Here is a 22896-nt window from a genome sequence, read left to right as displayed (position 1 = left end):
GTGGAAAGGGACATAACTGACCCAGTTGCTTTCCAGTTCTACAGTCAAAATAATGTAAAATGAGCAGGCTGAAATGAGCGGCTCTACAGCGCACAAGCAGTAAATGTGAGCCAGCCTCAACAGTGAAAAAACACCTTCATCTATGTGAGAGTCAAGACCTTCATTTTCCAGCTGACAGACAGAAATAGGCACTCACATTTGGCACAATCCAGCAAACAAACGTGGCAACAAGACATAAAACCAAAATAGAAGGGAATCAGCAATTAACTCTTTAGTTTGCCTCAAACACTCTTTTCAAACAGCACTGAGGACCCAAGGATACTATTTACTTTGTTAACTGGAGTAGTTGTCTTGAAGTGACCTTGGGGAAAATTAAGTTTCTTTCAACCTCTAGAGATTTTCAAAGTATTTTACAAAAGAAAATTGCATTTACAAATAATATCCATGGTTTAAATACCACAGGTTATACATGACATGGTTTAGCTCTATCATTCAAAAACAAATTAATAAATAACTGTTTGGGCCTGTAGTATTGCTAGGAATATAAGATTAACATAAGATCACTGTGATTCTCAAATTCATATGGCCTCTGAATGACCATTCACAACCATTCTTGCCATCACATGTTCTCCAACTGGCCAATGACAATCAGTCTATAACAGTCCCCGTGGCCTCCTCAAATCCACCAGATAAATGGGCGGAAAAGGTGGCCAGCTGGAAAAGTCAAGTGCTTCCTGGTCCAGTGTATTAATCACTCAATAACATTTCTTTTCGAGTCCAGTGACATTGCACATTCACAGTACTGTTCTTTTCCGTTTCAATATAATATATTATCCATGTGGTGAATGCTCTCATTTTATCCTAAAAGCAGCCAGGCATAAATCGTTTAATATTGAAAGAAAGCAGGAAGCAAGGATTTAGACATCTGCCTAGTTTTGCTGAGTTCTGGAGATGGATGATGAATACATATGTAAAATTGGTTATGGCAACCACCTGACTGTACTGTGAGAGAAGAAAGCTGAGTATACAGCTTGTTTGAGTGTAAAAACTGGATGTGAGAGAGAGAGAGAGAGAGAGAGAGAGAGATTGTTACAAGTTTGCCATGGTTCTCAATTCATATCTGACCATCTAATACTGATTAAATACTGGCCAAACTGTTCCCCAGGTCATAAGGGGTAACTGTCTCATTACTCAACAGTTTAGTCATAAGGGTATCCATCTTATTACTCAACAGTTTAGTCATAAGGGTTTCCATCTCATTACTCAACAGTTTAGTCATAAGGGTTTCCATCTTATTACTCAACAGTTTAGTCATAAGGGTATCCATCTTATTACTCAACAGTTTAGTCATAAGGGTTTCCATCTCATTACTCAACAGTTTAGTCATAAGGGTTTCCATCTCATTACTCAACAGTTTAGTTATAAGGGTATCCATCTTATTACTCAACAGTTTAGTTATAAGGGTATCCATCTTATTACTCAACAGTTTGGTCATAAGGGTATCCATCTTATTACTCAACAGTTTGGTCATAAGGGTTTCCATCTCATTACTCAACAGTTTAGTCATAAGGGTAACTATCTCATTACTCAACAGTTTAGTCATAAGGGTTTCCATCTTATTACTCAACAGTTTACAGTTTAGTCATAAGGGTTTCCATCTTATTACTCAACAGTTTAGTTATAAGGGTATCCATCTTATTACTCAACAGTTTAGTCATAAGGGTACCCATCTCATTATTCAACAGTTTAGCCATAAGGGTATCCATTTTTTTACTCAACAGTTTAGTAATAAGTATATCCACCTCATCACACAGTCAGTGACTGTGACAGTTCCAGCAGTTGAACATTTCTCAAGTGCAGTAGTTATGGTGGTGTAGTTGGGACTACAGACTAGAAAAGGAAGAGCCAGCTGACCTCACATGTCAGGGTTGTACCTGTATTAATAAATGTCTGTATGCAAGGCCTGTGTACTAGCGTGAGTGTACTTGCACTGTTGCATGTCAACATGCATATGTGCATGACATGAGAGAGAGAGACAGACAGAGTATGTATGTATCTTACCAGCTTTGGCAATACAAATGTACAAATTTGTCATGCCAATAAAATGAATTGAATAGAATTGCGAGAGAGAGAGAGAGAGAGAGAAAGATAGAACATCTGACCTGCACGCGAGCCTCAGTCAGTTTGGTCCTCTGTGCCAGCTCCTCGCGGGTGTAGATGTCGGGGTAGTGCGTTCTCTCGAAGGCCTTCTCCAGCTCCTCCAGCTGCTCTGCCGTGAAGGTGGTGCGGCTCCGCCTCTGCTTCCGCTTCAGCGGCAGGTCTGGCTCTGACTCCACCTCTGAGCCCTCGTCTGTGCGGCTACCTGAAGGAGTGGCAGTTGGATTAGCTCAAAATTGAATTCTATGTAGAATAGAGCTGTCGTGTGCTGCCATTCCTGAACTATTTTGGACCATTTGTCCTCCTCAGATAAAGGTGAATGAGTCATCGAGAGCAAATGACAGCTACGTCCCTGAAGTCCTTAGCCCCTCCATCACCGATGAAAAGCAATTTTTCCCCCCATTTGTCACAGTGATATTAAACCTGTCTTACAAGTAACTAGTGATTTCTTCCACCTCTTGAATAAATTGCCATTAGTTTGCCCACACAAAGTTCAAACAATGCACTCAATGCAGTTTCTGAGTCATGACCTTTCTATGAGAGTGAAAGAAACAGGGGCAAATGTCAGAATGCAAAAGAGGAACATAAGGGAAGAATGATAAGGAAAAGATGGAGGGGAAATTCAAAAATCGTATCAAGCAGTGGCTGTCACTATTGGCAAGCGGGAAGCAGCTAATATTATTTTAATTTGTGGTTATTTATATATGAGAAGTCAATCCCAGGCACACAGCCCCCAGAGCTCATTGGGGGAGTAATCTGTTCACACCACCTTGCTGATCCATGTGCCACTATTCTCTTACAATGGCCCAGGGCACAGAGACAGCAGTGCCAACGTGTAAGTATTTCCACTATAATGCTGCACGGAATCCATTAAATCCCCTGAACTGTATTTCCAAACAGAGCTTAAAATAATGGCAACAGATTTATTTCCTTAAATGTTACCCTTCACACAGCCAGCTCCATTACAGATAAAGGCACCTCTTTGCATTATGTCTGTTGTCTACAGTACACATATGCTGGGAAATACACACACACACACACACACACACAAAGTACAAGGACGCACACAGTGCGGAAACATAAGCAGCTCAGCTCAAGACACAAATAGCACAACCAGGTAATTAAGATTCTCGTTAAAAAAAATTTGTTATGTGTGGTTCAGCATTGGTACAGAATAAAGTTTAATTTACTATAATTAGAAAAGCATGTTAAATTGATTGACACCTCTATACACCCACTATCATACCACAGCTTTTACTGATACGAGAACAAATTCTAAAATCTAAAATTATAGTTAAACACTCAGCATCCATTTCAGCAGCTTCCAAATGAGTTAATCTGTGTTTACAGTGTTTATCCTGGTTTAAGGCCACCATGCTTCTTGAACTTCTGTCCACATCAGAATTCAGCCAATGGAAATTAGTGATGCCTGTTGTTCTAATCTCATGGTCATATATAGCTGGTGGTCTAATTTGGGATCAAACTAATTTGTATCAAGCAAATTTGTAGCTCTGTATGCAGCGGCTCAAAATAATTATCGCTGTTCAAAGAAAAAAAAACCATGTCTTTTTATCTTGGATTGTCAGTTTTGGGGGTACACATTTTATTGGTGTGTACATGTGATGGAGCACTGACCAGCCAAAGGCTTTCACCACAGCAACAAAGCTTGCATCAGAGCAACTCCACCTGCAAACCACAAGCCACTCCCACTCCACTCCCACTCTTTAATTAAACAGGGAATTATGGGATTGTGTGACGTCCACATTAGTAGCCTCTGAAGCTCACAGTGAGCTCACTAGATTAGGTGTGTCTGTGGGACATTAGAGCGCAATCATTACATTAGCTCTGTTCCCTCCTATTAATGCACCGCCTGATTCTCCCAAAGTGACCTGCACTTGCATCAAAATACACTGCATGTACATATGTACACATAAAATATATCCTTATGTTGCCTTTTACAAGAGCAAGGCAAAAGGATTTGTCTCCAACTCCCTGTGGGTTGCAACATTTGAGACTGGTACCATGTGTGGAACTGTTATATTGTTCTGCATATGATTTGATATGACTGGCACTAAAATGTTTTCTATTTTGTGTGCATAAACCAAAACTGAAATACAGCTATATTTTTAAGAAACATAATGAAGGGCCTCCTGGAGACACTTGTTTCGAAAGTAAAAGCATGAACTCTGCAGCTGGGTGTTTGAGTACCAGTAGCGCCATTGCTGACTACGGCCAGAGGTCCACATAAGCAAGCAAACAACTGGCCCAGCCTCACTGGGGAGTGATAGGGGGCAAGCTGGCTAGTTTCGTTCTCATGACTCTCTGGCGGCCACTCCTGGTCAGACTAAGTGCCTGCAAAGTGCCTGCTGACATTGCTATCCTCAGACAACTTTAATTGGTGGTGCGTCTGCAGTGTGAAAAACAGCAAGAATAGGCGCCATGTAAATTCGGAGGAGTCCCGCATCTGCCCTATCCTCCTGACTTCGGCGGGAAGGGTTGGAGTGGGATATCAACTGAGTTTGGGTTGGGAAAAACAAGGAATAAAACTGGGGATAAAATATATTTTAAAATACATATAATATGACAAAAGCCTGACCAATCAGATCACTTTGCTCCCTTAGTTTGAATCTAGGAATTAAAAATTATTGTTGTGAATTCATCAGCAAGCAGGCAGGAACTGGAGTTGCCAAGGTGATCATTTTAACCATTACACTAAAGAGGCAGTTCACCACGGGTGGCTGGGCAGCCCTATGATGGCGTCACTGTGCTACTCCCCGCCAAAATCAGATCTTGCCCTCAAGCTTGCACGGGTCTCTAGCCTACCTGTACAGTCCCACCGCAGTCAGCGATCACAATCTCAACCCCCCATCCCCCACTCCCCAAGTCCACAACCAAAATCTGTTAAAAACTAACTAAACTAAATTGGGGAAACTAACCAGAAACACAGTCATACAAACTACCAGGTACTTCACACTGAACGTAGTTTAAATCGAGTCAAGCTATCCCAAAGAGAAATGTAGCTTGTGAAACTACAGTTGCTCAAAAAATGCAGTTCAAATTGCATTGTAAAAAAATGTATCACTATCATGTTCCACAGACATGATGCGCTTTGCATAGAATCTGCACAGCACGTAACAGCAATAACAGATAGCTGTAAACAGAGTTATAACGTGATATTATGCTTTCTGTTCAAAGATAAATTGGCAATTAAATTAGACTATTTCCATTTCATTTTAGTATGAATTACTCAAATTGATCATAAGTACGCACTCATTTGTGACTAGAATAAAAAAGGCCAATTAAAGGATTAAGGTCAGTGTTTAGAATTAGAATTAGAATTCTAAAATATATTCTAAAAGAAAGTTTAAAGAGTTTGCACCATATACTATTTGAACAATATGTAACATCTTGATTGTATTCCTCTGTGATGACCCTACTCTAATTCCAGTAAAATGTTAAAGTATGTTGATAATCCATCTAATCATTTGATGAGTATTTACAGCCAAATTAATTCCATCAATTCAATTCAATTCAATTCAGTTCAATTCAATCCAATTCAGTCCTTTATTACCATTACCATCTACCTTACGATACTTAGGAATTACACAAATACAAAAAACAAAACACAATCGAACATCAGACCCTACATACCAGATTAACACAGCATGTTTAAGGAAAAGTATACAGAATACCTATCGGATAGTCCAGAATTTACCAATAAAACATGGCTTTGAGAAAAATGTTCAAATAAGTGTCAATTTTCATCACTAATGATTTTTAATTTAATTTTTAAAATCCCATTAAGTAATTACAGGTCCATTCCCACTGAGATATGCTTTGATGACAATCAGCACAGCAGTAGCAACGCAGCCTGTGCCTTTGTGTGGCTATGCCATTTGTGGAGACGCATTGTGCTAAATAATAAGCTGTACGTAGACATGACACACTATATTAACATTATGCGCTACAGAGATTGTGTATATCTTTCGTCTTTGTTTTTTTTTTTTTTGGTTTTTTTTGCTTGTTTTTATTTTTAATGAATCTTTAATTGCATACATTGTAACTATTCTTTTCTTTTGGGAATGAACAAGAAAAACTTTGTTGTACAGACAGCCCCTAATGTGTGTATAGTTGTGACTGTGATCTGATTGGATATCACTAACATCCATCTGCTACAATGTAATCTCTCTGACCAGAGGCTTTGATATAAATAAGTCCCTGGGGCTGTTGGGAGATTTAAACATCAGATACTTGTATTCGTACATCAGAACATATTACGGGGAGCAAAGAAAGGGAGAGATCAGAAAGATCACTCACCGGCTGAGAGACTAAATTTGTTTTCTTACACAACAGTACAGGATTTCTCTTTAAGTTATGTCCCACTTCAAGGCTAAACTGAAGATCTGGGAGATACAGGAAAGCAATTATGCTTTGAAAATGTAACTAAATTTATAGATTTGTTAAAGCTAAACATAGAAATTGATGCTGTGAGATCGAACTCCATCCATCTGTTTTGACTGCTGTTTTTCCAATGACCTTCGCTATGCACTTAGTGTATGTTGCTTTGAATAAAAGTATCTGCCAAATAAATGCAATGTAATGTAATGTTTGGAGTGGGTGGCATGCCTCTAAGATTCACACCACCTTAGCAGCAGCCCAGGAATGTGTCATGTCAGACAGATATCATGGTGCATATGTGACAGCTCGGTGTGTCTTTGAGATCGTAGGGCTTCAGTAAAGGTGCAGAGTAGCAGTGAGGTCACAGAGCTCCTGTGAATGCAAAGACTGAATGAGAGAAAGCACAGAGTCTCTGTGAAGGTTCAGTGTGTCTGTGAGTGCACGGTGCGGGTTGGGCTGCCCCGGCTCTTTTGGCATGGAAGGGCCTTATCCTCCAGGCGGTTATTAGGATCTGAAACGCTCTCTGGCAGCACTGCGCTGCCCCGAGGCACCTGCAGCATAAGAGCAGACACATTGGCTCTGTGCTCCTAAACGCTGTCTCGGGCTCCCGAATAACAATCACAGCACTGCTTGTGAACATAAGGGCACCTGCAACACTTCATTTAGTCACATCTATAATTTTCATGCGCAAGTCCATATCAGTTTCACGTTATGCAAGTCATATCGGGGGAGCCCTTGCAGTTTGCCTGGGAGTGAAAACAAAGCGAGTGGACAAATAAATCTAAAGAGGCAAATATCACTTTCTTGTTCAACGTTTTCCAAACAAATCCAAAAAAAATTCTTACCCCAACACAGCACTCAAAGACAAAAAAAGTGAGAGGCCTTTTAGATTCTATTTCTTTCCTAAAGGATGCTGTGAATGGTGAGGAAATAACACTTGTCAAAAAGCCAGCATTCTGAATCAGGTAATTTAATGAGATGTCTGTTGCACAACCCCAAGTACGCCAGAGAGGTGAGAGAAGTCCTTTAGGATCTAATCTGTGATACTGAGAGCACTTGTCTCGCTCTGTGGTCTGGTACAGCTGAGAGAGAACTAAATGCCTCTCCACAAAATAAATTGTTTTTCTTGTCTAGACAGATCCCCACTCAGGTTTCTAAGGATCTGGGAATCCCCCCCCCCCCCCCCCCCCCATTTGTCTCTTCTGTAGTGACTACGTCCCAGTGTAACAAGAAGAAATATTCAACATGTTATTTAGAAAATAATAATTAGATGAAGAATGTATGCAGAATAGCCAGCGTTGCAGCAGGGAAAGAAGAAATAAAGAAGAACCCTCGTGACCTGTTTGGCAAAATAAATTTTTTTATTTTTGTTCATTAAAAAGCCATATAAAAAGCTTTATAAAGGTATCACCCTATAAGCCCTCTTCCTAGCTGATAGGAGAGGCACTGGAATTGAGGGGGTATAGGGATCAGACAACGCTGCTAATAAATTAGACGACTATTGGATTGGACTGGTGTGGTGCGAGGGGCTTCTGTTTTGCCCTGTCTGAACTCTCCTCTCCAGAGGGAGCCCCTCTCCCCCTTCAGGAAGATTAAATGTGGATGATTACAGTCACAAATCAACATAACCCACAAGAGGTGCATTTTCAGGAAATGTTTGGGACATCATCTCCCTTTAGATTTATATTAGCTGCACTTTTCCATTTTCCAGATCCATTGGCCCAAAGCAATGTAAAACCACTAAAAATGAATAATGAAATAATTGTAAGTGCAATTTATAAATTTATAGATGAACGCCTAAATTAAAATTGACACGCATGTGCACGCATACCATTTCTTTTTAGCACGCTGTTGTCCAGCTCGACCGTGTCACTTACGGAGGCAGCCATTCAAGACTACGCATGCCTCTGGCTTCAGAATACAATGGCTGTGGGTTTATAAACTGTCTGCACAATTACTCAAAGGGCTTTAGTTCTCATTGTTTTCATCTTCTTAATAAACTTTCTCGAGGAGTTCATCAGCCTGCCAGCTCGCAATGGATCTGAGCACCCAGAACAACAGAAGGCCTATTTTCTTTTTTTTCTGACAATAGAGGGAGGGCCCATTGATCTGACAGAGACAGGAGAGTGAGCGGGGGTGGGGGTGGGGGTGGGGGGGCTGCTCACTGCAGAGCCAATGGGTGGAGCATGGCCTAGTCCAGCTCCACCTCTAGGTCCAGGCGCACTCAGGTCCAGCCCCACCCCAACTCACTCATACAAACTGGTAGCGCTAGTTCAGTGAGCACCACTTGGAAAGGGAGAGGCTGCTTACTGCAGAGCCAAATGGGTGGAGCTTGGGGCAGTGCAAGAGCGCAGGCTTTTTCAGTAAAACAAGGAAGAATCCAAGAGCTCCACAAATCACTAACGCGATAAAAATTACTAAGAAAAAAGTTTTACACATTTTTAGTAATAATGGAATATAAAACCCGTTCTTAGGTTAGGACAATCTTATAAGCGACATTTATATCAAATTCTAAAATGAAAATTCAGATTGACTGGAAATCACCTGACTTTCACTGTCCCTTTTCGGAAGATCTAATGAGGAACGCTTATTCTACAGAACAATAATTTAACAACCATTCCCCCACCCCACACAACTCTTCTTTCTCACCTATTTCCAAATACATCCGACTTCGCGTGTCAAGCTTTTTAAGCGGCCTATATAAAATAAGAATTGACATTATTATGCAATGGAAAAAGGTCGGTAACAGTAGGTAAAAATCGTTGAATCATCCAGATTTCAACATGGCCCATACATTCTGTTTTCCATACGTAAATTGTAACAGCTACAGTTGTTCACGGGATAAGCAGCGCTGAATTCTGTTTTACGAAACTATAAAAATTCCCAATGAAGGAAATTTGCAGATTTTTTGGTATTTTCTTCATGTATCATTTTATGTATCATGCCTATATAGCCTGGGGTATTTTACAGGACACTATTCGATAATAATTGCGTCAAACCTGTCGATAATTAAGCCTATAGGATTATTATTATTATTATTATTATTATTATTATTATTATTATTATTATTATTATTATTATTATTATTATTATTATTATTATTGTTATTGTTATTATTATTATTAAGTAGACTAGTAGCAGCAGTAGCGGCAGTAATAGTAGTAGTAGTCGAATTAAATTGTTAGCTTACGATTGTTGCTGTATGTACAATTTGCTAGAGGATATTTCTGTACTTCCAAGAAATCCCCCATGTAAACTCCATTGAGATAAGAGCAGAGGCGCGAGAGGAGAGCGGGGGTTAATCCAATTTTAATATGGTCACGCAGCACAGGAGACAGGCAGTTATCTCGCCCCCACATTTGGGTCTCCCCATCCGGTCTCCCTCAGTTTCAACCCCGCCAAATAGCTCCGAGACCGTGCGAATGGGGGACTCCCAATGCCCGAGGAAAAATGTTATTAATAGCTTATAACTTCCCCATACTTTTTCCAAATCTCTCTCGTCGTTCCAGATGGGTTCATTTGAAGTGGTCTTTCGCCTTATCCCCTTCGCTTTTTTTAGTGTAGGCTGTTCCCCAAACCGAAAATTGAAATTGGAAAACGGAACTTGAAAGACAGAGTCTGTCTATGGTCTGTTTGGGTTTTGTCTGGATTTCCCTTTCCTCCACTTTCTGCATTATAACCAATTTTTGGCTTGAATATTTTCTTTTTAAAGGGGGTGAACGTGACAAAATCAGTTTTAACAGTGAAAGATTTCATTCACATTTTGCTCACCATCCCGAATTCAACTTGACTGTTCCAGTTCTTTTGGCCTATCATTTAAAACGTTCATTTTTCTTGTCCTTTAAGTGAAGAATAACGGTATGTTATTTGTTCATTCATACAATTAAATCTTGATATTTGGCTACAATATCTCCTGCGTCGTTCGGCCATCGGTTATGTTTTTTTTTATGACGTTTTTTTTCCAGTGGAAGTGCTGGGATCAGTGGCATTTCCAAGGGGAGGGGGGAGGGGTCAAAATTCCGAGCCGAACGAACTTCGAACTGACGAAATTGTTTTTATGTTTCAAACGTGACTCCCCCTCTCCCCCTTGCCTACCTCTTTGATATAGCCTGTAATTTTGCGCTTGAATATTGAAAGCTGAAGTGACACAATGTTGTCAATTTTACACACCTGAAGTGTTACGCTCCAACACTATCACTTCACCTCATAATAAATAAATACATGAATAAATAAATAAATTGGCACAATTTCCTTGTAGGCTACAAGAAATTTCGTCCGTGCTGTGCTTTGTCGGAGCTGGTTCAAATCTATTCAGATCTATATAGGCTTCTTAGTGTAAATGTTTATAGTGGCCTACCCGACTCTCTCTACCCGAGATATGCTCTCAGACAGTCTCAAATTGTAATAGGCTGCAAAAGAGGTGAAATACATGGCATCAATGATATACTATCGCAAAACATGTTCGGGATGTATACATTTTAAGAATGCAGGATACCTTCCCAGCAATAACTTTACCATCTCTAATTCATTGAAATCATTGCACAAGTAATCATCAAAATGATTTGTAAATATTTGGAAAAGTTCAAAGGCAACTCTGCGTTTCTACGAAATGGCGATGCAGAACGTCCATGTGTTAGTGGGCTTATAGCTCTTATTAGTAGAAAAAATACATCAGTAATAGCTGAGCCACTTATGCATTTGGCATAATTTTTAACGGATTACAAATTACATTTAGATATTACGTATCTTGGTTTGGTGAAGTCATTACTTTCTCTGTTCTCCAGCAAACCCAAGCACCCGGTCCCTTTTCCAGATTGGGGTGATGCTGCGCCTCCAGTAGCCTACGAGGTCCCGGTTCTATGTGTGTCTCTGTTCATATTACGAAAACTATGCCATAATTCTCCTGAGAAATTGAAACCTCGCATTTTCTCATACTCAGGAGTCGTTAGATGAGTGGTTCTCAAACACGGTCCCGGGGACCCCTGTGTATGCTGGGTTCTGTTACAGTCAATCTCTTGCTCAATTAAGGTTGCTGAACACAAGTGTTTAAGTTCCTTCACAATTTGTTCCTTAAACGTTACGTAGGCTATTAAAATAAAAGTCCAGGCTAAAACATTAGCCAAAAGCAAAGTGGAAGATAGTGGCTACACAATCCCCAGATAACCTCAGGAAACCTCTGATTCAGAAAGGTCAACTGACTGCAGAAGGTACCCTACCTACAAAAGCCAGTGAGTTCAAATTAGCAGATGCGATACAGAAGTGATACTCCATCCCCCTCATTCAGTCCACTCTCATTACTCCTTCAGGAGTAGGACCTTCGGGAGTTATGCCGCATTCCACGGCAGGACCGCTGATTTCTCCCTCCCTTCCTCAAATAAATAAATAAAAAAGGAGTGAAGAAAAAGTAGGCCTATCCAAAAAAAAAAAAAAGAAAAGAACAATGCACCATCGACGACAAATTGCGGTGATTGTTTCATAGTGAAAAAATAACAGAACAGATTAGGCTTAATACAGAAAAAGGTCGTATATTTATAAAACACAGAATAAAGGAATTAAATTATATAATTCGCATCTTTAAGACAAGTAACTTTCTGATGCGCGTGCGTGAGTGCGTGTGTGTGTTTACAGTCATTTAACATGAAATGTAAATGAATAAAAACATAAATAAAACCTTCAGAAATGCAATGTAAAACTAAAATCTCATGAATCTGTGCCCAAGGCGAGTCAGAGCAAGCCGTTTAGAGATGAAAGTAAAAAGAAATAAAAGACAGAATTTAATCTGCCTTAAAGCCTTCGACGTAAGGTTTGTGCTACAGGCTCGGGGAGGGAGGGCTGACTATGGATAAACGGGTTTCTCACTGGGTGCAAGAGCGATTACACTCAGCGCCGACAGCCACCCATTCAGCACACTCCGTTTCATTACTAAACTCTCATAAGTCTCAACATTATTAAATGCCAACCGGATGGCACACTGAAACCGAAAAGACAAATCTTTTCTAGAATTAAAAGAGGCCAGGTGTCTTGATTTCACATGTTGCCTCTATTCAGTAGGCTAAAATTAGGCTACACGTCCCATATTAGACGCCGCATTATGCATATTCGATAGACTACCTAGGGTATATTGCATATTTATAATTCTGGATCTTAGCGTTTGGTCTAATAGACTTTTTCAATAATACAATTTATATAAGTTACATAAATTATAAAAATTATAGTGAGTGTGCATGCGTGCGTGTGTGAGCGTGCGCGCGTGTGGACCGCCTACCAATCCTGCCATGACACGAAATGTATAGCCGCAGTTTGTGCTCTCAGTAGGCTAAACGATTTTGAGCCATTTCAAAAACAAGAAAGAAGCGTTTTGCGCCCAGCGACCGTCACTTTATTCCTACAGACTTCCATGATATTACAAAACTATCTACCAGCGGGACGTAATGAATAATTCATCTCTCTTTATTTCCACTCCAGGCCTTTTATCCCGAGTTTTCTTTCCCTCTGTGTGCGAGTCTTGAATGAGAATGGACGGACCCTGCTCTCTGCAATGGCCTTTGTACCTCGGAATCTTTTCCTTTAAAAAGGTTCAATTGAACTCTTTGCGACTGAAGTTCATCTTCAAGTTTAGTAATAAAAGCTGGGTCTCAAACTTTAAAGGCTTTAAGAGCGGTTATTTTAACCTTCTATACAAATGTTTGATCATCTTATTTCGGAACCATCCCCTCTTTCAAAAAACTGTTGGAATGTAGACAGAGAGGCTCTTTCCTCTGAACAATGCGACAACCACACTTGTTTATAGGGAAATATTAAAGATATAAACAAACAAAAGTGAACAGAGAAATAGTTACTTTAAAAATTAGAGAAGTATGAAAACTGCATTGCCGAACTGATAAATCAAGATTAAGTGGGTCAAAAGTAAGTAGCTTAAATATGTTACCGGTACACGTGTTCATCGGAAAGTGCAAACTAAATCTTTTGTCAGCTTGTTTTTAGTGAGCTCTTATGTAGTTGCTCAAATGATTTATTGGCATACTTAATCAGATCAGTACGGTAAAGTTTTTTGAAGGCCCAGTTCACTCTTGCAGCAGCTGTCAGCTGACACGCTGATTGGTGAATCGGCCCGTTCCAGGGGACCATTTAAAAAGGGAGTGAGGTATCTGTTCTACAAATTTATTTTCTAAACACCGTTAGTCTCATAAATAATTAAATGACCAACAGATAAATGTTCCCTACAGAGCATATGCACACAAAATGTGCATGTCATACTGTTCTGTCGATAACAATGATAGAATCGAAAATGAGTATAGTTACAAATACCGACAACTGATTAAGAAAACAGTTTTTTGCCTATATGTGTACCCATGGTTTAACTGTAATCCAAATAGTTGTAATTTTAACATAGAAGATCAAGGATTTATCGCAATGTGGTTCGAGGACCATTGTGGTAATAAGAGTTTGTATAATAATTCATATACTGTTTTATGCATGCCATCTTTTATGCAAAGTATGTTTTTTAACCCCCAAGATCCGAGATATAATGAACAAATGCATAAATAATAACACTACTACTACTACTACTACTACTACTACTACTACTACTACTACTAATAATAATAATAATAATAATAATAATAACAGGCTAATAATAATAATAATAATAATAATAATAATAATAATAATAATAATAATAAAGACCCACTTAATTACCTTTATCACCCAGAATGCCATCAATGCTGTGCTTCGTTTTCTTTTCTCCGTCCTCATCCTTTTTGTCACAGTCGTCTTCCTCATCTCTCCGGCCGAAACGGGCCCGCAGCACGCGGCTAATCGAACTGACTGGTGGACACAAGGCACCATGACATTAGTTCACACCTGCATCTGCCAAACACTGAAGTCGCATGGTCTAATCGCTTTCAACAGCAAAACTGTAATAAATAAAAAGCTTTTTTTAATTTAATGTACCCTTTGTTGTTGCTCCTTTTAGTTGTTATTACAATGTTAATGTGTTAATATTTAATGTATGTTAATATGTAGCCTACAGAATGAAAGAAATTAATAAAGAAAAGAACACATTCCAACATTCGATCTCAATTGAGGCTTGCTAAAAGGCACTGATCACGTTTTCTTTGTAGGATCCTGTGTTGCCATTTCAACTGAAACTAAAACTCCCTTTAAGCAATGGTGGTAGATAAATAAAGTTGCTTACCGGACGACGCCTCACCTGAAGGAGCCGTGCCCCGGTCACACATCCCGTCTTTTAACAGTTTGTCCCTAATCTCCCAGCTGAACATTCCTGGGTTCTCCCGCTTGTACTCTTCAATTCTCTTCTCCACGTCAGGCGTTGCTACTTGCTTTGGGGTCGCAATTATTTAAAACGACCCCACAAACAGAAAGGAAACAAACACCTTTTAACTTAATTTAAGAGAAAACACGACTCTCGTCATGGTCACTGACACTCAGTAATATAAGATTATGGATGAAAATTATATATGTAATGTAGCTTTGGCGGCAGTGGGTCCAGAATTCAGTATTAATAATTTACCTCTCAACTGATAATGTATTTCAACAACGAGAAGTTTACAGATTTACGAAGATGATGGATTTAAAAATTATAATAAAACTGAACCATAAGCATATGACCAAAAATCTGTTCATTCAGATAATTTAATGCAGATAATACAACATATTATATAAATAGCATAAGGCTATGCTAAAGGTTAGCCTACTTCCAACTCCAGCTATAACGCTTATCGTTACCGGTAAAAATAAATAAACAAATAAATAAACATAATCGATATAGTAATAGCCCAAATAACAGGATGTTATTCAATGTGTGTGTGTTTGCTTGTTTGTTTCACCAACTCTTTCAATTTCCCTGAATGCTATGGGAGAAAACTCACGTGCTATGCGAGTCACTGAGTGTGAAGTAATGATAATATTATTTGACCATATTTCTTTTCACATTCCAAACTTTTGCTGCACTCACCCTGGGCTTGCTTCCCCCTATTGCCCCGGGACGTATAGACCCGGTCTCTTGATACCGACAGAGAATTTTTGACACGCAGCCGTGTGAAACTCGAAGCTGTCGCGAGATGACGCAGGGTCGGATGCCGTGATGCGCCATTTCCACTATCTTGTGTCGAATATGATTTGGCAACGGTCGTCCATTGATGAACACTCCGCCCAGCTGATTCACGCGCCCTTGGCCAAGTGGGGTTGAAACTGTATCGCAAAAAAAAAAAAAACAACCCTCAAGTTCATCCACTAAAACCCCTCTATAATATTTAAAAAATTAAGGAAGAAACAGCAGCAATAACACCAAGTACATCAAAAGTATGAGGAGAAAAGTAAAGGCATGTGCAACCGATCTTTAAGATCCTTAAAATACACCGAAGAATACACCGTTTTCCAATATGGCTTGCGCCATGAGACTTTTTTTAAACATTTCATTATGAGTTGTGCTTATGACCTGCCTCTGAGAAATCTCCAATAAATCTACTAGCTGTAAATTACTCACTCACCACGGAATATTGAAATATTCCACACTAATCTACAAGTTAATGAGCCTACATGGACTTAAAAAAATTTAAAAAGAAAAACATCCATGCCAGATTATTATTATTATTATTATTATTATTATTATTATTATTATTATTATTATTATTATTATTATTATTGTCATTATTATTACTGTTGTTGTTCTTGTTCTTGTTGTTATTATTATTATTAGTATTATTATTATTATTACCGCCTTATAAGATGCAAATGATGCACAATCCATGGCTTATTATGGGCTCCGTGGTCAAAATCACAATTTATACACAATTATACATATTCATAATCTTAGAATGGGACAGGCTTGGGGATGACATTTTAATTTCATATTCAGAATGCTATGATTCTCGGCGCAGGAGCTGTGTTTTGTCCTGGGAGCACGGGGAATTCATTTACATTTTCACCGGGAGGTAAAGTGACCAATTCTGCATTAAAGATGGTAGTACTTCCCACATTCATCATTTGCAGGCATGCTGCACAGATATTGATGTGATCCTTTCAGGCGTCTCTTTTCTGTTTTATTATTCTTGCATCGCCAAGAGACTCAGAAAAATCAAGTGTAAAAAGTGAGCGAGCTGCGTGTTGTGTGAAGTTTTGCCGGAACCACTTGAGCACGAACACTTTGGTATGGATAAAAGCACTAATACACTTAAATAATGTGTGTGTGTGTGTGTGTTCGTGTGTGTGCGCGCGCGTGTGTTTGCGTGTTTATTATTGCCAAATAAAAATGTAATTTCATGTAATTAATTATTATACAGTTAAAAAAAACTGAAATAGTCACTTAGCATATGCAGACAAAATCAGCGATTATACAAGTGCAAGTGAATTTTGCGAACACATCCATTTTCGCAGATAACGCAGTGTCATAAGCTTGATGACATACATTGGCCTATTTCAGTTCCACTTTTATTTTAGTATTCGCGTTGTCATTCCCATCAATCCGATTGGTTAAGATATAGTATTTTAATGTTTAAGGAACAGTACGGCTAAAGTGAAAAAAATAAAGGCGCATCAATTTCTTTAGAGGGGTATTTAGAGGGGACTAATTTTGATGTTGTGATGTGCTTTAAAATACCAATAATGATAACAACAATAACTTACGAAGTCTCTTCCAAAGTCCTAACTTATACATTATTACTGCAATCGTAATTGCATGGTTTATATGATATGGAATTCAACACACATATCAAGTAAGCCTTGGTTTATTCTACTGAAAGACTGTTTTTTAAATAATATCTTTCTCATAACATTAAATAAGCGTAATCGTTCTCAAACGCGTTGAATGTGCGTATAATTTGTTTTATTTAATTAATTCCCCAACACAAGGATTTAAATATTTCATACCTTCCAAGGCAAATCCAGTTCGTGGATAGTTCTGGCCTGGCGTTGGTCGCATCATTCGCGGTACTGTTCCTGGTAACGTAGCCATTTCAGCTACTCTGTCAGACACAAATCCGTCACAGAAAAAGTCAACTTCTCAGTGGAAAGTCCAAACTTGGTGATGGTAAGTCTTGTCGATATAGTCTAATGACGTTGTCCTCTGACGAATAGAATGAAAAATCAAATCTTAAAAGTCGTACATCCAGGAAAAACAATTAGAAAATACTACAACTCCCAAAACGACATTTTTTTCAGCGTCCAGCAGGGGTAAAATGAAAGAATATTCAACACGAGGTATAGCGCTTATTTAATTATTTGTCGTATTAGATCTAGTAGTATTTGACGGCAAAGTGTGCTTGAATGTTGGAAGTAGTTTCGATAGACAACTTTGGAGCACAACGCAGGAGGGGGGTGCCCCGTGCACCGATAGGCTGCTGTCTTTCTTTTATTCATGAAGAGAATGAGGGTTATTGCTACGGGTCTGTAGACCAATTGGTGGGCAAGACGTGGGACGCAAACACACATTCCGCTTCTTTTAATTCAGGGCAAGGCAAATCACCCTCTGAATGAGAAATGAATGTGACAAGAACAATGCATCCAATTTTTCAGCATAAGTTATCAGCTGGGACACTTTATTCGGTTTTCCGTATGATCTAGTAATATAAACGCGCGTCTTGATAGCATAGACTAACCAATCTAAAGATAAGCTTTCTCGTGAACTGTATAGGCATACGACTTATTTTATTTAATCTGCAATCCCACTCAAAGTGTGTAAGCAAACCACAAAGGCAATATGCATATTAAATTAAAACACAACCAAACAAATAACGAACATATTCTGGCTTCTCTGTCCATCGAAAAAATCTTGCATTTTAAGTTGGTACTTCTCACAGTATGAAAAACATCATGTGTAGCCAAGCTGTAACACCTGTGTAATTATAAAGGGCAACCTGTAAAACCTGATATCCGAATGGCGTCCAGTGCTTACAGGATGGAGATTCGATTGGGCTTCGAATGTTTCATTTGTAACTTAAAATGATTAAAATAATTTAGCTGTTTTTTAATAGACCGATCAAATGACAAGTTAAGAAAATGCATTGTTTTATAATTAAATTTGTCACTGAAAACTGAGGTCTTGAATGGCTTCCACAGATCAACTCATTGCACCCATGCAAATTCTAAATTAGCCTGTCCGAAGAGAAAAATATCTCAGGAACAGTGCTTTGAGAACACAGCGGACTACGACACGAAACCACACTAAACACGATTTTTGTTTATGTTATGTTTTTTGTTAATGTTTTTATTTTTTCGATACATTTTCACACTTATGTCGATTTGTGATATTATGGCATCACAAATCTTCCCCATTCACTTTAAAGGCAGTGAAAAATAAGTTCAACAAATAGCGAGTGTACAATAAAGTGTAGGCGAAATTATTTGTTTTTCCACCTTAGTCCCACTTGTCCTATACAACAATTTCCGTTTCATTATATTTCGCTTTAGAGTCCAACTTGAAAAAGTCAAAGCGCCACTTATTTGTCTGCAATCTCGAAATCACAACTGTAAAGTATCTTGTGGTTTCAGGAGTAGGCTATGAAAAAGTATCGAGATAAATGAAGATCAGCAAGAAATGTTACCAGTTAAAACAGTAGGTATGGTCGAGGAGGCATAAAGTTATAGATGTTCATAAAATGATTATAGCCACAAAATCTACAATTCAACTGAATATATAAATCCACGTGGTCACAACATTAGCCTATTGAAAGTCCAATAAACGCATAAAGACACAATTTAGAAGTTGCTTTTTGCCAAGAACATATGGCCGTCCGTGACTGCTTGAGTGTCCCTATTAATTTGCTAGCACGAAATTGGACGTTGCTTTGGAAATACAATTAACTGCATAGCCTCTTAATTGAAACGCCCGTATTGCACAATACTGAAATAGACAGCACAAAGGCAATCGTACAAACTGCGCTAAGTATTTAAAATTGAGATTGACACAAGAGTTGGCTAACTGGTGACAACTTGCATCAAAGTGTACATTCATTCTGCGGTTTCTTGCAGTCATCTCAGAGTTCACTACACGCACACACACGCGCATATAGATATGTATGTAGCCTACACGTATACGTGCAATGCAAATGGAGACAAGGGTAAGCGTACGTGTCCATTCCGTGAGAACATCTTGTAAATTAAAGTTGCGTGAAAACTGCCGTGGATAACATTCCTTGTTGAGGGCAATTTCACAAATAATTTTTTCAACAATTAGAAAGTGCGCAGGGGTGAAATGGCAATTTCACGTGCAGGCGTGTGGGTAAGGAAGACCCGGTACCCAGCCGCGGTGCTATAATCCACTCTGCGGGTTTGGTTTGCTTAACACTGTACAAGAGCCACAAAGGACCCTTCGCCCCCAAGGATGAAGTCGGGTATAAACTCTGAGAAGCCAAATTCAACACAGAACCCTACCATCGTGTAAAACAACCCTGTGAGTTCTGTCAAAGAGAGTGAAAGGAGCTTTGAAAAAGAACTTTTTTTGTATACGTCTCTCTCTCTCTCTCTCTCTCTCTCTCTCTCTCTCTCTCTGGGATAGGTGGGTGTGCTTGTATGTAAAGACACTGTACATTTAATTTCATCATTAAATTTCTGAGGATATTTATTCATTCTTGTGATTATACAAAACTATTCAAAGGTAAAATTAAAAGTAGCCTATCGCAAATATTGACTGATAATGAAATTAATAGCATTTTATTTCTATTCTATCAACTGTTTGTCAGGCCAAATGTTAATTATGCGCTCGGTTTTTAAGAAGGCGCATTTTTCGATGAGAAATATTTGTTAAGCCTCATCTGAGATATGTACCTGTTCGTTTCAAATATTTTAAAAAAATAGCTTCTGTGTTGTTTTTCTTCACACTAAAGAGTTTTTTTTATTACGGGTTTTTTCACAACTGCTATTTGCTCTAGGCCTATTTCTGATGTGGCTCCGTTCGTCAAAAATCGTACATTTCTTTCATTTCACCACTCCCTCGTCCAGCTACTGGATCATTACTTCGGCGTTATGAAGCATACGAATGTCCTATTCAATATCAAAATATCGACTGAAGGTCGGATTTGGGATATCAGGCTCAAGGTCTATTCTATTGCAATGCCATCAATTTGTAGAAATTCAATTAATGAATTGAAAACACCCACGATGTTCTTTAAGAAATTTAGAATGAAGGTAATTCTGATTCATTTCCTGAACTGAAATTGAATTGACCCCATGTATAATAAAAGGATGTAGACTATTGAAAATAAAGCTGAATGCTTTAACATTTTCAAACCTCCCAGGTGGTATAAATTAAAGTTTAAGTAGCCTACGTTTAGGAAACTTGATATCGTTTGATAGCCTACTGTTCGTTCTTTTGCACACTTCCTAAACGATTATGTGAAAATGTTAACTACACATTGTAAGAGTTAAAATGGACGAACACTCAAGCAATGCTTACATTCATCTCCATTCCTATTTCTATTGCGTTTGAATATTCAGGTAATGCTGTGTGTAATGTGTATTTTATTTCAAAAAGAGATAACACTTCTTGTCCAACGCGTTGGATAAGAATATGGTCAAGGACATTAGCCTATGTTTGATTTAATATTGGCAGTTTGCAGTTCATTACATAATATTGAAGGTTAGGTAACCGCTCCATTACGGTCATTTCAGTTTAACAGTAACTTCAAGTTAAATTTAGACATGAAGCATTGCCAATCGACAAGACGTAAAGCTGCTTTTCCTGTATTCTATAGGTAATCTTTTCGGACTGTTAAACATACTAGCTACATCTCGTGTCTATCTGTGTACATACATTCGCATATGTGATATGAGGGCATACATGTAAATATATTTCAACATTGCATATATATAGGCAGGAATACACCCTGGACTATATACACACGTTTATACATATACAAGACTAGACTATATGCATAATATAATATAATATAATATAATATAATATAATATAATAATATAATATGAATGACCAAAGACAGTCTGATAGAAAAAGAAAATATCCCCACACCGGCTTGTTCCATGTAGCTCCATGTTCCCAACACAGGTCCTCCGACCTAAACCTCTGGGCGGTGGGATGCAGTATAGAACTGTAAGTGCCACACCCTCCATCTGTGGGGGAAAGAAACTGTCAATCCAACAACTGACTGAAATATCCTTGCCTCTGAGGAAGTACTGGTGCCATTAAGAGAGACATACACTTCTGATATGTATTTACCTATGCGACATCCAAGAGTGATTTTTCCGCTTAGGGTTTTTTCTAGCCATGAAGACTTTGGCAGAAGCATAATATGCCAGTGTTACAAATTTCCAATCTTATCTTGATCTGAGAGGCGTTGTTCTAAAGCTTCTCAGCTGTGGGAGAGCATTTACTAAATAAGAGTTGTCCCAAGATTTTCCTTAATATTCTAATTAATCGCATGGACAGAATGTGGATAAACAGAGAAGGAAACCTATTCAGCTTATACTTCACCGTTTATCTCCAATGGAAGAAACAGAGACATGGATGAGTTTACACGTATTGTAAAGACCACAATAAACACTGCTGAAAATTATTTTCAGTATGGATGAACAGTGTAGATCTCTATTAAGATTATTTTTCAGCAGTGTTCCCTGTGGTCATCAGTCTGTACCCAAAACTGATTTCTACTTCATTCTTGCCTACTGTACATATTGCTGTTATATCATATCAAACAGACAACATATGCTGCAGCATTAAATAAATCTTTAATTTGATCCTTAGCAAGTGTGTTGCAGCAATGGCTACAGCAATGTTCCAGAAAAATCTGCCTCGTGTGAGTTCACAGTAAGTGAATGCGTTACAAGGGAAAAGCTGGAAACACGTGTCGGGAAGAAAACATCCAATCCTGAGTCCAAGCCCCCCTTTCATCTCATTCTGCTCTCTCCAAAAGAGCTGAAAGTGCATGGTGTGAGCATGAGGGTGTCGTGACCTGGGGTCAGAGGTCAGGTGGGGCAGTCCCTGATCCCTGTGCACAGAGAAAGGATTCTCGTGTTTAAACGTCCTGGCCTTGACTGGACACAAGGGCTCACTAAGGGGCAGTAGAATGTTTAAAAGTAACGTGGGGTGGCTCTGTGATAATAAAAATACAAAATTACATAAAGTGATTGGTTGTATACAACCACCTTCAATAAACTAGAAGGTGGTTGTATACCAGTATACTAGAAACTAGATTACAAGGGCCAAAGGAGAAATTAAGATCTGCCAAATCAGAAAGACGTGTTTGAACTAACTACATGTTTGCTAACATTTGTTGCAATGAATTAAGTTATTATCTGAAGTGCATAAAATCCCCAGGCAATCCATTATTTATGGCTACTGTGGCCTCGTAAAACTACAAAAGCAAT

The 22896-nt window shown here is 38.7% G+C and overlaps 1 protein-coding gene across 3 annotated transcripts in view; it reads right to left on the bottom strand.

Annotated features, from left to right (window-relative positions):
* pax7a (paired box 7a) overlaps positions 1–18005 on the bottom strand; it is a 33633-nt gene extending 15628 nt beyond the window's left edge. For 2 of the 3 annotated variants that reach the window (XM_035387155.1, XM_035387156.1), the window contains exons 1-5: positions 17446–18005; positions 15533–15768; positions 14753–14897; positions 14254–14382; positions 2163–2362 (exon numbers count right to left, since the gene is read on the bottom strand). In XM_035387155.1, the coding sequence (XP_035243046.1) occupies positions 2163–2362; positions 14254–14382; positions 14753–14897; positions 15533–15768; positions 17446–17530 (795 nt within the window). In that variant the 5' untranslated portion in view covers positions 17531–18005. The remainder of the gene's footprint in view (positions 1–2162; positions 2363–14253; positions 14383–14752; positions 14898–15532; positions 15769–17445) is intronic. The other variant, XM_035387157.1, reaches the window with a different exon arrangement.
* Positions 18006–22896: the final 4891 nt, after the last annotated feature.

The sequence above is a fragment of the Anguilla anguilla genome, chromosome 13 (genome assembly GCF_013347855.1).
Source record: "Anguilla anguilla isolate fAngAng1 chromosome 13, fAngAng1.pri, whole genome shotgun sequence".
In the NCBI taxonomy this organism is placed as follows: domain Eukaryota; kingdom Metazoa; phylum Chordata; class Actinopteri; order Anguilliformes; family Anguillidae; genus Anguilla; species Anguilla anguilla.
The sequence above is the reverse complement of the archived record's forward strand: the minus strand, read 5'-3'. Positions and strand labels throughout refer to the sequence as shown.